The 12995-nt window shown below is 36.0% G+C and overlaps 1 protein-coding gene across 1 annotated transcript; it reads left to right on the top strand.

Annotated features, from left to right (window-relative positions):
* The first annotated feature begins 383 nt into the window (after positions 1–383).
* On the top strand, positions 384–12995 carry dnase1 (deoxyribonuclease I). Its single transcript, XM_060840242.1, has 8 exons — positions 384–521; positions 6698–6786; positions 9068–9151; positions 9261–9376; positions 10384–10496; positions 10587–10744; positions 12125–12221; positions 12942–12995. The coding sequence occupies exons 1-8, from the start codon at positions 384–386 to the stop codon at positions 12993–12995; spliced, it is 849 nt and encodes a 282-aa protein (XP_060696225.1).

Below are 12995 nucleotides of genomic sequence, written 5' to 3'. Positions count from 1 at the left end.
TATCTTGAGCTGCTGATGCCCTATGTTCTGAGATTTCCTCAATAAACTTTTCACTTCTCTCTAATCTCTCTTAAAAATCTACCTCAATTGAAAGTATACAGTATAAAAGTAGGGAAGTGTTGATGCAATTGTACAAGACATTAATGAGACCTCACTTGGAGTATTGTGTGAAGTTTTGTCCCCTTACTTGAGGGATGTAGTTGCATTGGAGGCAGTCGCTATATGATTCAACATCAAATATTATGCCGAGAACAGTCTATGTAGCAACTTGGATGCTTTTACTATATTAAAGTTGCTTTTTACTTGTCAGTTGCTGTTTGGAGTTTTCTATTACATGTAAGTTGAGTCTGACATACAAATCTCTCCTCTGCAGTTTTCCAACCATGCAGCAGTTAATCACATTATTAATCCTGGCCTGTGCACTGAATATAGTCAGCTCAATTAAAATTTCTGCTTTCAACATTAAAGCCTTTGGAGACAGCAAAATGTCAAATGCCACCATTGCTGACATCATTGTTAATGTAAGTATCACAGTATCAAACTAAATGTGGATATCATTCAAAATTTAGAGCACAGATAATATGACTGAACTAGAATTAATAACTACTGAGAATGTTTATCAGATTAGGCAGCAACTGTGAAGACAGGAACTGAGTTAATGTTGTCATAGCCAAATGAGAAGGGGTGAATCGATCATTTTTGATCAACCAGTAGTAGAGCCTTTTTGCGTTTCAGTTCACAAACCCTTCTCGCTGCTCTGCTAAAAGCATTTCCCTGAAATACAACTCATTTGTGTATTCCCATGTCTGGGTTCGTTGTCTCCAAGTTGGATAATTGAAGGTAATGCCTTTCATCTCCAATATGTGAAACATATCATACAGGTATGTATCCAAAGAGGAGATACAAGTTTCTTTGTGTCTGACTGGTTTCAGTCTCTTTTGATGAAAATGTAATTTTAGTTCTGACTGATTCTTGTTTATGATGGTTTCATAAAGATTAGCTCGATCTGTGGTCTGATGATTACATTTTAAGTGAGTGTTTTTCATTTTTAAAATAATTTCAGTTCATGTAAGTCCCAGGTATTAACACTACATGATCGAAGTCAAAAGTTGATAGTTCATATTTTATCAAAATCATAACAATGTTTCAGTTGATGATCTTTTGTCAAAACTGAATACTATTGAAATCCTGCAGTAAAGACTCATAATCCTAACTAGTGGTAATTTTCAAAGACAAGTGCTGAAAAAGTAAAAATGGCCTCCACAAAATCAATTCCCTTTACATGTTAAATATTTCTAATTTCATCCTTAATTCTCAATTCTCTGCTAAGCTTAAGTGTGTATAAAGATCTGAATATCTTTTCTTTAGATGGAAAGCTATACCTTGTGTGATACAGAGATTTCTGGACAAAATGCAAGATAAAGTTTGCTATCTAAGAGATGATCACTCTAAGTGATCAGTACTAAAATATATCTTATTCAATTACTTCTTTCAAGTTCAAAATGTACTGTGTTACATGGTCATAGCATTACACTTAAGACCCCAGACACTTTTCAAACTTAGTTTCAATGTATTTAAAACTGTAATTTTCTTTGCTCCTCTCATGTTTACTTCTTCCCAAATGGGAAGAAGTAAAAGTCAAGTCTGGGAACACTCATTCCTGAGTTACTAGCATTTTGACTGTTATAGATCTCGAGAATGAACTTTAATCTCTAAATAAAACAGAATTCTATAATCACCTGAAATCTCACAACAGAGTCACAAAAACGTACAGCATGGAAACAGACCCTTTGGTTCAACTCATTCATGCTGACCAGTTATCCTAAACAAATCTAGTCGCATTTGCCAGCATGTGGCCCATATCACTCTAAATCCTTCCTATTCATATACCCATCCAGATGTCTTTTAAATGTAATTGTATGAGCCTCCACCATTTCCTCTGGCAGCTCATTCCATCCATGTACCATCCTCTGTGTAAATAAAATTGCTCTTTAGGTCCCTTTTAAATCTTTCCCTCTCTCTTAAACTTATGCCTTACCCTGGGGGAAAGATCTTGGCCCTGGGGGAAAGATCTTGGCTATGCACCCTCTCCATGCCCCTCATGATTTTATAAATCTCTATAAGATCACCCCTCAGCATCCGACACTCCTGTGAAAATAGCCTCAGCCTATTCAGCCTCACCCTATACCTCAAGCCCTCCAACCCTGGCAAATCTTTGTAAATCTTCTCTGAATTCTTTCAAGCTTCACAACAGCCTTCCTACAGCAAGGAGACCAGAATTGAGTGCAGTATTCCAAAAGTGGCCTAACCAATGTCCTGTATAGCTGCAACATGACCTCCCAACTCCTAATCTCAATGCACTTAACAATAAAGGCAAGAGTACCAAATGGCTTCTTCACTCCCCAGTCTACCTGTGACTCTGCTTTCAAGAAACTATGAACTTACCCTTCAAGGTCTCTTTGTTCAGCGACACTTCCCAGAACCCTATTATTGTGTGTACAGGTCCTACCTTGATTTGCCTTACGAAAATGCAGCAACTCACATTTATCTAAATTAATCTCAGTCTCCCTCTCTCGGCCTATCTGATCATGTCCCTGTTGTATTCTGAATTGACTACACTACTGATTTTGGTGTCATCTGCAAACATAGCAACCATACTTCCTATGTTCACATTCAAATCACTTATATAAATGACAAAAAAACATATTTTTATGTTTTGTGAATATTGTTTATGGTGCTATTAGCCATTTGGTTTGAACTTCTGATTTTGGGAGTTGTTCTTGCCTCACTACGATGTTCTTAGTCGATCATGTGATGCTTATTCTTTGAAGACTTTTAGCAGCAGTTAACCTTCTGCAACATGCTTCTGAGATATATACTTTTCAGCTCATGTCTATTTCTAATTTGTAATTTCTTAACACACTGATATTATGTGATTACATCTACATTCTACTTCAGTGATTTTATAAACAACAAAGACAATACAACATAGAATCATTGAATCCCTAGTGTGGAAGGGGCCATTCAGCCTATCGAGTCCACACTGACCCTCTGAAAAGCACCCCATCCACCTAACTTTCACTTCTTTGGACTGTGGGAGGTGAGAAAGTCTATAACCTTAAAACTTGTCTTTAAACATTTAGACTAAACTGTAATGCTGAATTATAGAACACATGTGCTGCACTTGAAAATAGACAGGCAGGAAGGCTCAGAAAAAGGGGGAACTTAAGGAATGCAAATGATAGGGACACCTATGCTCACCAAGTGATAACTGGATGCTGTAAGACAATTAAGAACACTTGCCTTAGCATCGGTGAATCTGTGTGAACAGGACACCAAGTGATAACATTCACAGCCGTTCCCTTGTGAAATTAATGACAGTGTTCGATTCTGACCCTGAAACAAAACTCGGTTCTATCAAAAACTTTGCGATTAATGGTCAGATGCTGCCAATTATAATGGATTCTTATTATCCCTTGCAAGTGGGGCAGACACAGAGAGAGAAAAAAATCTTTGTTGTTATAAAACCCTGACTTGAGAGTTCAAAAGAACACCAGAGAGAGAGAGAGACCATTTCAGTGCTGAGACTGTTGAAGCCAGTAGAAAACTCTTAGTGCTTATCTGCTATGGAATGAATTTAATTGCATTTTGGGACTTTATGATGATATTGTGCAGCTATTACCAGTTATTAAATATAAGCTCTGAAAAAGGTGATATTGATGAAGCCTTAACTTACTTGCTATTCTTGCAGACCACTCTACAGACCTTACAGACTGCCCCACTGTCAATTCTAACTAATCAGATCTTATGTCTTATTTGAATTTGAATCACAAACTTGAAAAGAAGGCATGTTAAATTTGAGACTAATTCATTATTTTAAATACAATCTTGCAGTAACATTTTAGCCTCAGATACAGAATGATTCTGTGCTTAAGATAAAAAGTAGGAATCTGCTCCCAGCTTAAAATGATTCTGAATCTAACATTGAAGAGATTCTGACATAATGTGTCGGGAAGCCATTTTATGGTCAAATGTTCGCCCTCCTTGCTAAGAAGCCATTCGCAAAACAGTTGTATCAGACAGGCGAGCTGTGCAAGGTTACTTTATGAACTCTCCAATTAGCTCAGAATGGACCTCTTTATGATAGGTGTCTATCTCGCTAGCAAGCTGGGTATGTTTTTCCCACCTGATGGATAGCTCAAGGCCTGTAGGAATGATCAGTCAAGCGCACACAGATCTGTCAATTAACTTTTCTTCCATACGAATTACTGTCTTTCACTGTTAACTGTCTAATTAAGAACATGCGGTGTTTTTAAAAAAACTTTTGTATAAAGGAAGCCACTTTGTATCAGTACACCGGAGTAGCTTGCTGGGGCACTTGAAGAGCTGGTACCCTACTCTCCTAGATTATTAGAACCTAGTTAGTTTAGCTTATAGGTGTCAGTGTTATTTTGTAACATTGATGCTTTAGTGAATAAAGGGGATGACTAAAATTAAACTAAACTGTCTGTAAGAGGTTTTTATTCCAAACTTCCAAAGAGTTTGATCTCTGGGACGAACCGAGAGAGGCTTGACAGGGGTTTGACTCCACAAGGGATTCCCTGGGCCGTCTCAAACCTGTACTTTAACAGAGGAAACCCATGCAGACAAGGGAGAATGTAGAATAAGTAACATTGTGGCAAATTATATTACCCTTCAAGCTTTTTACACATAAATCTAGCTCTAATTACCAGCATTGATCCAATTTTCACTACTGAGTCAGAAGGGCAGAGTCAGAAAAATTAAAAACTCCACAATTCTGACTCAAGAAAAAGTTTGTTACCCGTTTCTTTCTGGGTGGGAGGTGGGTGAAAATTGGAATGTGGTCCATTGACCCTGAAAATTGTGTAAAAATAGCTACAAGGGTTGCCAGGTGCTGAAGTGGACTGGATAAAAGGCTCACCTCAGTGTTCCTGGATTTCATCCCAGCTGTTACAAAAATCAAGAAGAACCCCTCACATCCCCTTACTTTCCCCATAGTCTCCATGTTGATTAGTACACAAAATAGTCAAAAAGATCAGCTATAAGAATGTGCAATGTATTGAGCATAAACCATCCATGTCTTTAAAATTGCAACATATTTGTAAAAGGTTCACTATGAGCAACAAATTAGCAGACACTGGTATAAAATGAGTATGATACATGTGTAACTGCAGCTTAGCAGGGTCCTTCTATTCAGACTGTTGCAAATGTACAGTTGATTGCTGACAGATGTAGCTAATGCTAATTCTTCAATTGAAGATTAATAAGCAAACAAAAAGTGGACTGAAAGGTTACATATATATAAACACAAATGATCAAATTCTGAATTAGAGTGCTTGTTTTGTGTTTTTAGATATCATTAGGTTAGTCTCACCGTTTTTGTACTTTAATAGCAACAAAAGAAATGATAATTAAATTGGTTTTAACTTGTTCTAAATAACCGACTGAATCAGAGTCAATGATGGCTTGTCTACAATAGCGGTTATGCCATAGTTCCTAAATATTTAGTTGTAATTTAACTAGTCAAGTCATGGGAATGAAGCCAATTCTAGAGAATGGGAGACTATGTACATTAAGAATGAAACCAAATATGTACTTTCCAATTCACTGACATTACTATTCCCATTGGCTGAGAAAATAATGCCCTCGAATTCCAATTCAGGGTTTAGAAACTGTTATAAAAGAGGACACCTATTCTTCTGAATTCAAAATCTGTAATAATTACTGGATAATTCAACTTTTCTTATGGAAGAAATTACTTTGAATTACTAACAGGTTGTAAACTACACTCCAAACTACAAATAGTCAATATATTATCGGCTCATGCACTTTGTAGTAAAGATTAAATAGTTGTGTTAATCTCTTGGCCTGTTCAGACATTCTTTATACTTATTTGATGAAACATTTGAAAAGTAAAATTGAGTGGCAGGCTTGAACTTTTCACCAATATTGCTTGATTTTAAAAATGCATTGGCTAACCAACTACTTCAGCAGTGCAATATGTTACAGAATTGTTAGGGGAATGTTTGAGTTTGTTCTCAGCTGGGGATTATGCACCCTGGCATCTGCCATCCACCAAAAGCAACATTTAGCCAATTATTGTAACTATTTTAGGAAAATCTATTTTGTACAGATTGTCTGCCAGAGATTAAATCATCTTTGAATCAATTCAGTTCAGCAGATGAGTTCATTCTTCCCTGATCACTTCAATTCACCCATGAAAATCTGCTTCATTTTTCTCTGCAAGTTATGAATAAGATCGTAAACAGCAAAACCATTTTAAAAACTTGTTTTCTGTCACTGAAGAGGAAAGGTTAGGAACATAGAAAGACACAAAAGTGCAAGTTTCAGATTGTTGTTGACTTATCTGTTATTTCAATCCCTCATCTTTACAATTAGAAAATGAGAATACACATTTTGCTTTTCGTACTGAAAAGAACATGGAATAATCTTGCAGAATTTTCCAGTGGGTGATAACATGCAGCGACAAAGTAGAACCTTTTCAATGAAGATCGATTCAAATATCTGCTCTTATCATTCTATTATTAACTCTCCTTTTATGAAAAAAAATGCAAGAAATGGGTTTCATTTCAAAATATATGGCTGAGTCAGAAAATACAATTCTTCTTGAGCCATGCCAAATGAATTAAATTTCTACCATTTTATTTCTTTGTAGCTTGTTCAAAGGTATGACATTATCCTAATACAAGAAGTCCGTGATGCTGACTTGAGTGCTGTCAAGACCCTAATGAATAAACTCAATAGGTACAGTCATCTGGTACTGAGATGATACGTTTGTGAATGTTTTAGTTATATTGCACCCTGTGATTCTGGACAGAGAGTTGGCAGAAATAAATACTGACCATCCTTTTTCCTGGAGTTAATGTACAGATCAGCCATGATCTGATAAATTGTTAAAAGAGAATGGAAGGGCTGAATGGACACTAACAGTTCTAACACTCCTATGAAAGATTTTGTAAATATTGTATAAAACCAGAAAAAACGTTACTGCTAATGTTAAGCTGCTTGAGGAACTTAGTTTGTTGCAAATTATTTGTCATTTTGTAAATACTAATACATTAATGAAGTACACGTAAGTGGTAATATTTGGGGAAAATCTTTGAAGGACCAAAAAAAATTGGACAATCAATAAGGTTTTACATGAAGTTTGATAGTGAAATGACATCAAGTGTTGAACGATGAATTTTCAATCATAACTGTTTGATCCTTGCCATTAGTTTGTCGTTTGCGCAGGATCCAAAACTATATTGCAGTGTGGTTAATGAGTATACGGGTATAAACTCTCTTGAATTATAATGGGAATGGCAAATTATAGTTATAGGGAAGATTTAAGATTATTTATACTCGAGCAGAGAAGGTTAAGAGATTTAGTGGAGGTATGTAAGCTTTTCTTGAGCTTTGACAGTTTGACAACTGTAATTCTATTTCCTCTGGTTGAGGAGTCAGTGATGATGATTCATCAATTCAAAGTTGTCACCAATAATGAGAAGCGGTGAAGGAAACTTCTTTCTGCAGACACTTGATGGTGCATAGCATTTCAACCACAGACAGTTGAGGCAGACATAATGACATTTTAAGTAAACTATACATGACATATTGAAGAATATATAGAGTTATCAAGAGGATAGATGAATGGGATAATGTAAGATGCATTCTAGTCAAGAGCCAGCGTTGACTGGATGGAGCAACTAGATTCCTTATGTGCTGAAAACCAGTATGATTCTAAGATGAAAATCACTTGGCTTAATATGATTCTCAACACTATCATTTTGAAAATGTCCATTCCTTCATCCAAGTTATCAAAATAAATACTGATAGGTGAAATTCCAATGGCGAATGCGACTTATAATATCCCATCAATAAAAGGGTGAAAATTTTATCCTTAGTCTCCTTTTCTTACTATCAAACCAATTATTAAGCCACAAGGTTACAACCAGTTTAGTATGCTGTCATTTTTGCCAATAATTTCTGTATGAAATGTTTGACCAGATTAGGGAAACGCATCGCAACTTTCACAGATCCATGTCGATTCTCTTTATCTGATAGTTTACAGTAAATGAGTATAGATTCTGATAACTAATAACTGATGAAGAATGCGTTACACTTATCTCCCGTTGCTTTCAAGTTATTGAGTTACATTTGCAATTTTCCAATCCAAAGGCAACATTCCTGAATGTAGAGAGTTTTGAAAAAATTACAACTGAAAACTCCAAAATTTCCTTGCTTAATTCATCATACACTAGGCAGAGACAATCAGGTATCTTTTCATGGAACTGATCGCCTAACATCTAGAGCTAATTCAGGCAAATTTCTTCCAAGTATTGCGAAGGTTGAAGCCACTTGTCTACAGTCTATGCCTCAAATTGTTTCCTTAGTCACTTCTTCCATCCTTTTCCTTGGCAAGTGTCTGACATTGAATCGTGTTATGGACAATTCTACCTCAACTTGTGCAGAGATGTTACTGCACACCTCTGGAGCAGCATCCTGGGTAGAGTTATTATTACACACTTCTCAAGTATGTGGGACTTCAGTCAGAGATAGGGACACTACCACTGCACCCCAAGAGCCTTTTGGAGCTGTTAATTTTTATTCTAATCAACCTATTCAGAGATGTCATGGTACACCTCTGATACAGGTGAACCCAGGCCAACAGAGCTGTTCTATTAAAAGAGAAAGCAGCTGATTCACCTCCAACACATGCAAGTTGTGATGACTTCATGATAATCCTAATCAGCAAAAAGTGTTCCAAAAAGAATGGGATGATTTCATTTATTGTGCCACATTTTTCTTTGATTATTTATTATTCAGTTTAATAACCAGCCACTGAACACACATTTACTGGCCAAAACCACGGGAACCAGCCATTGCAAGTGTTGATTTCTTTTGAAATTTGATTTTTGAATCATCGCTGTTGAATTTGTCACAAAGAACTCCAGCAATGTAACTTAATCAATCTACACTTGTGTAAGTGCTTGTTAACTTTAAGCTTTCTCTGCACATTACTAACTTACTGATATTTCTCTAGCCCCTCTAAAGAAACCTATTCGTACATTGTCAGTGATCCACTTGGACGTAGCACCTATAAAGAAAGATACCTCTTTGTGTACAGGTACAGTCATGACTGTTCCACCAGAAAATTATTTTGAGAAGTTATTTTCATTGAAATATAAACATTTCTTCACATGACTTTTTAATGACAATTATTCTCATCTCAACAGAAACTCAAAAGTGTCTGTGGTCAACAGTTATCTCTACAATGATGGTTCTGAAAAGACTGGTCATGATATTTTCAGTCGGGAACCATTTCTTGTGAAGTTTTCTTTACCCTATTCAGGTAAAGCATTTCAGCACTGCAACACAAATAAGTTCAACGTAGAATGTTTTGGTAACTTCAAGCCTCAAATCTAGTATGGTTGGAGAGACAAGCCAAGAGTTTTCAATTTGGGCACTACTGGTAAACCAAGTGCAAAGTACTCAAAATTGTATCTGCTTTCAGAAGCAATTTGTTTTGTTATTCATGGTTCCATTCTAATTTTTACATTGCTGAAGGTAAAATCTGTCAAGGATCAGTCCAATCAGGCAACATTTTTGCCCATTTTAAAAAGTTTCCTTGAATAATTAGCATTAAATGTATGCATTAATTTAATACGGTTTATACATTAGTGTTGATGCAAACATCTTTAGTCAATATCTTGTTGCCTTTGAGAAACTAAATGTATTCTGTTTCAAAATGACAGCTAAAAACAATCAAGGATCATATGCTAGTTTCATTGTATACAATGATCAATTTTCTCAGTTTTTTTTGTAATATTAAGATGTTAATTAATGCCTATTTGAGCTCCTGAATCTATAAAAGTAGGTTAATTTTAAGAGCTTTTGCTGAAAATTGGCAACGAGGATTAATTTGATCTGGGAACATAGCTTTGCAAGCAGGTCCATTTAACTAGATGATTTAAAAATAAACACGTTTTGTGCTAGGCACAATTTGCATTCAAAATATACCCCTCTTTCATGCTGCTTTGGTCAATTTCTGGTGAATTGATCTAAGAAAACTACAACTTGGAAGGAATTGCAGGCCATGTTGCCTGAGAAACAGCAGTCCCAAGTCTCCCAGTGAACAAGATGGGGTAAAGACTATTTTTCAAAATGTTATTTCATATTATACTTGCAGGAGTTTATTTTAAACACCAGGAACCAGACAGATCATTTTCTTCATCAGCTGTTCCTGCCACAATTTCAAAGAAAGTAATGATTTTCTTTTCAAAAGTGAGGACAGTTAAATGCTCAGTCTTAAGTGTACTTTATTTACGTTTTCCCTTCAAATTCTTTTTCCTTCTTCAGCCATTTGTGACTTCATTATCATACCGCAGCACACATCACCTTCATCAGCAGTAAAGGAAATAGATGCCCTGTATGATGTCTTTCTTGATGCTAAGACGAAGTTGGGAACTGACGTAAGCAATAAAACATAAGCAATAAAACGACAGATAATTTATTGTTTTAATTGCCATGCGTTTAAATACTTTCATTTGTGGCCTACACAGAACATGCTGATCATGGGTGATCTAAATGCAGATTGTTCTTACGTCAAACCAAGTGACTGGGCTTATATTCGCCTACGCAAAGACAACCAATTCCAATGGCTTATTCCAGATTCTGCAGATACTACTTCTGCCATCACAACAAACTGTGCTTATGACAGGTAAAAGATAATTCTGACAATAATGTTTTGTTACATCTCTAGCTATCTAACATGTCATGACAATGGCATTATCTTACACATCATGTTATCCAAAGCATTTTCTTTCTCATTGTTAGTTTCAATGATTTATGTGATGTGCTTGTGTTGCCATCAAAAATTTAGCATTGTTCAACATGAAGGCGATTATGTCAAAGACTACTAAACAGTCACTGTAAGCTCATCGATCCTCAAGACTTGAATAGAAACATAGAAAATTCAGCTCTTCGAACCTGCTCCGCCATTCAATATGATCATGCAACTCGGTATCCTGTTCCCGCTTGCTCCTCACACTCTCTGATTTCTCTCACCCTAGGAACTACATCCAGCTGCTTCTTGAAAACATTGAATGTTTTGTCTTCAACAGTTAGCTTAAAGTACTTATTCCCTCTAATTCCTCCCTTGCACAAAACCCTGTGCTTTCAACATATTTGGAAAGTGATTTGTATCCTCCTTTATGAAGACAGAACCAAGTTATGTGTTTGTTTAACGTGCCATCTCTTTGTTCCCCATTATAACTTCCTTTGTTTCTGTCTGTAAGGAACCTATATTTGTCTTCGTTCATCCTTTCTCAAACAACAAGCAAGCAGATGAATTGAAACAACTAAATTTCTCTCTTTGTTCTGTTAATCTCCTATTTTTATGCCGCAGCTTTGACCACAGAGGATGAGGCCAAGGGACTCAAGCAGCCTTATATAGGTACCCTTCAAGATCTTATGACATCAAATGACCTATATCTTCTGCGCCTCTCCATTGCAGCATGTAATGGAACACAAATAACATCCTCTGTAATGGCCAAAAGTCCGGTGGCTCTTGTTGCCATTATTTCGTAAGAATATTGCATTTATACACAGAATTCTTCCTTACGAAACAGTCACCATCCTATTCATCTAAACTGATGGTGTATTGTTGGCACCTTTTGACCCATCACACATTTGGTTGCTGGTTTCACTGCAGAAAATTTAAATGTTATTTTCCATCATCTCGGCTAGATTTTAACAAGTATTTTATCAACGCTGTTACTGTTTTTGTAGTACTTCCAACATTTTGGATGCTGAACTTCGCCCATACCTCTTTTTCTACAATTTCCACATGGACCATCAAAAGTACTTAATTGGCTGTCAAGCACTTTGGGGTGTCCTGAGGTTATAAAAGGTGCTGCATAAAAAGAGATTGCTTTCAAGCGCTAATGCTTCAAAGGCTGCATGAAATAAAGTTCCTGGAAGAAAAACATGTAGAACATGCTTAATTAGAACTCTCTGCAATGACAAACACCAGGTATATAAAGTACATTTTGTAACATTCATTTCCATTATGTCATGAATATTTTCCTTCCCTTTCCAGAATCATAGCTGTTGGCTCAGAAATGAACAATGCTATAATTGATGGATCAGCTGGTATTTACAATTTCAGTAAAGTTTTCAATTTCAACACTAAAATGGTAAGTTTAGATTTACAAACATGAACTATAAATACCAGTCATGGCAGTCTGTAGAACTTTACAGAAAAGATTCTATTGTGGCATTTGCCAAGGCCACAGCAATGGTTCCAAACAAATTTGAGATATTGATCAAATCAAATCAGCTGGAAATGTTGATTTTTTTTTTTAAAATGTGATTTTGCAACATTTAGTGAAGTGGCTCTAAAAGAATGCTTCTACAGAGGAAGTTTTCTTAGTGGGATATTTGTAAACATATGATTATCAATTTACCGAATTATCTAATTAAGACAAAGCATCAGAATTAGCTTTCAATATTTTGGAATATACTTCTACCTGATAAAATAGTCTGTTAACCATTATCTAATGCATTGAGAGAAGTGGTTACAGTACATCTAATTCTCATTCACCAAGTATAATATTAACTTGCAGCTTTGACTGAGTTTTGACCTCAATCATTCTGTCAAGCGAGCTTCATCAGTCGTCTAAGTTGTTAAATGAAAATGTCTATGACAGTACAGTTAAGTGTTATATCTCAAGATAAAGAAAGTTATTTCTGAGAAAACTACTTTACTTGAAAAGCCAGTACCAATTAGCTAGAGTAATACTAAAACCTAGACTTCAATGTACTCAACTTCCCAAACAGGGAGGCCGGGATGGATGCAATCAACTGAGAGAGAGAGCAGAGACTGAAATCACCATTTGCTGTTTTTATTTTTACAGACCCTTGCAATTAGTGACCATTATCCAGTGGAAGTAAGTCTTGGTGCTGCATAA

Source organism: Hemiscyllium ocellatum, chromosome 20 (genome assembly GCF_020745735.1).
Source record: "Hemiscyllium ocellatum isolate sHemOce1 chromosome 20, sHemOce1.pat.X.cur, whole genome shotgun sequence".
Lineage (NCBI taxonomy): Eukaryota > Metazoa > Chordata > Chondrichthyes > Orectolobiformes > Hemiscylliidae > Hemiscyllium > Hemiscyllium ocellatum.
This window is presented reverse-complemented; position numbering and strand designations above follow the sequence as displayed.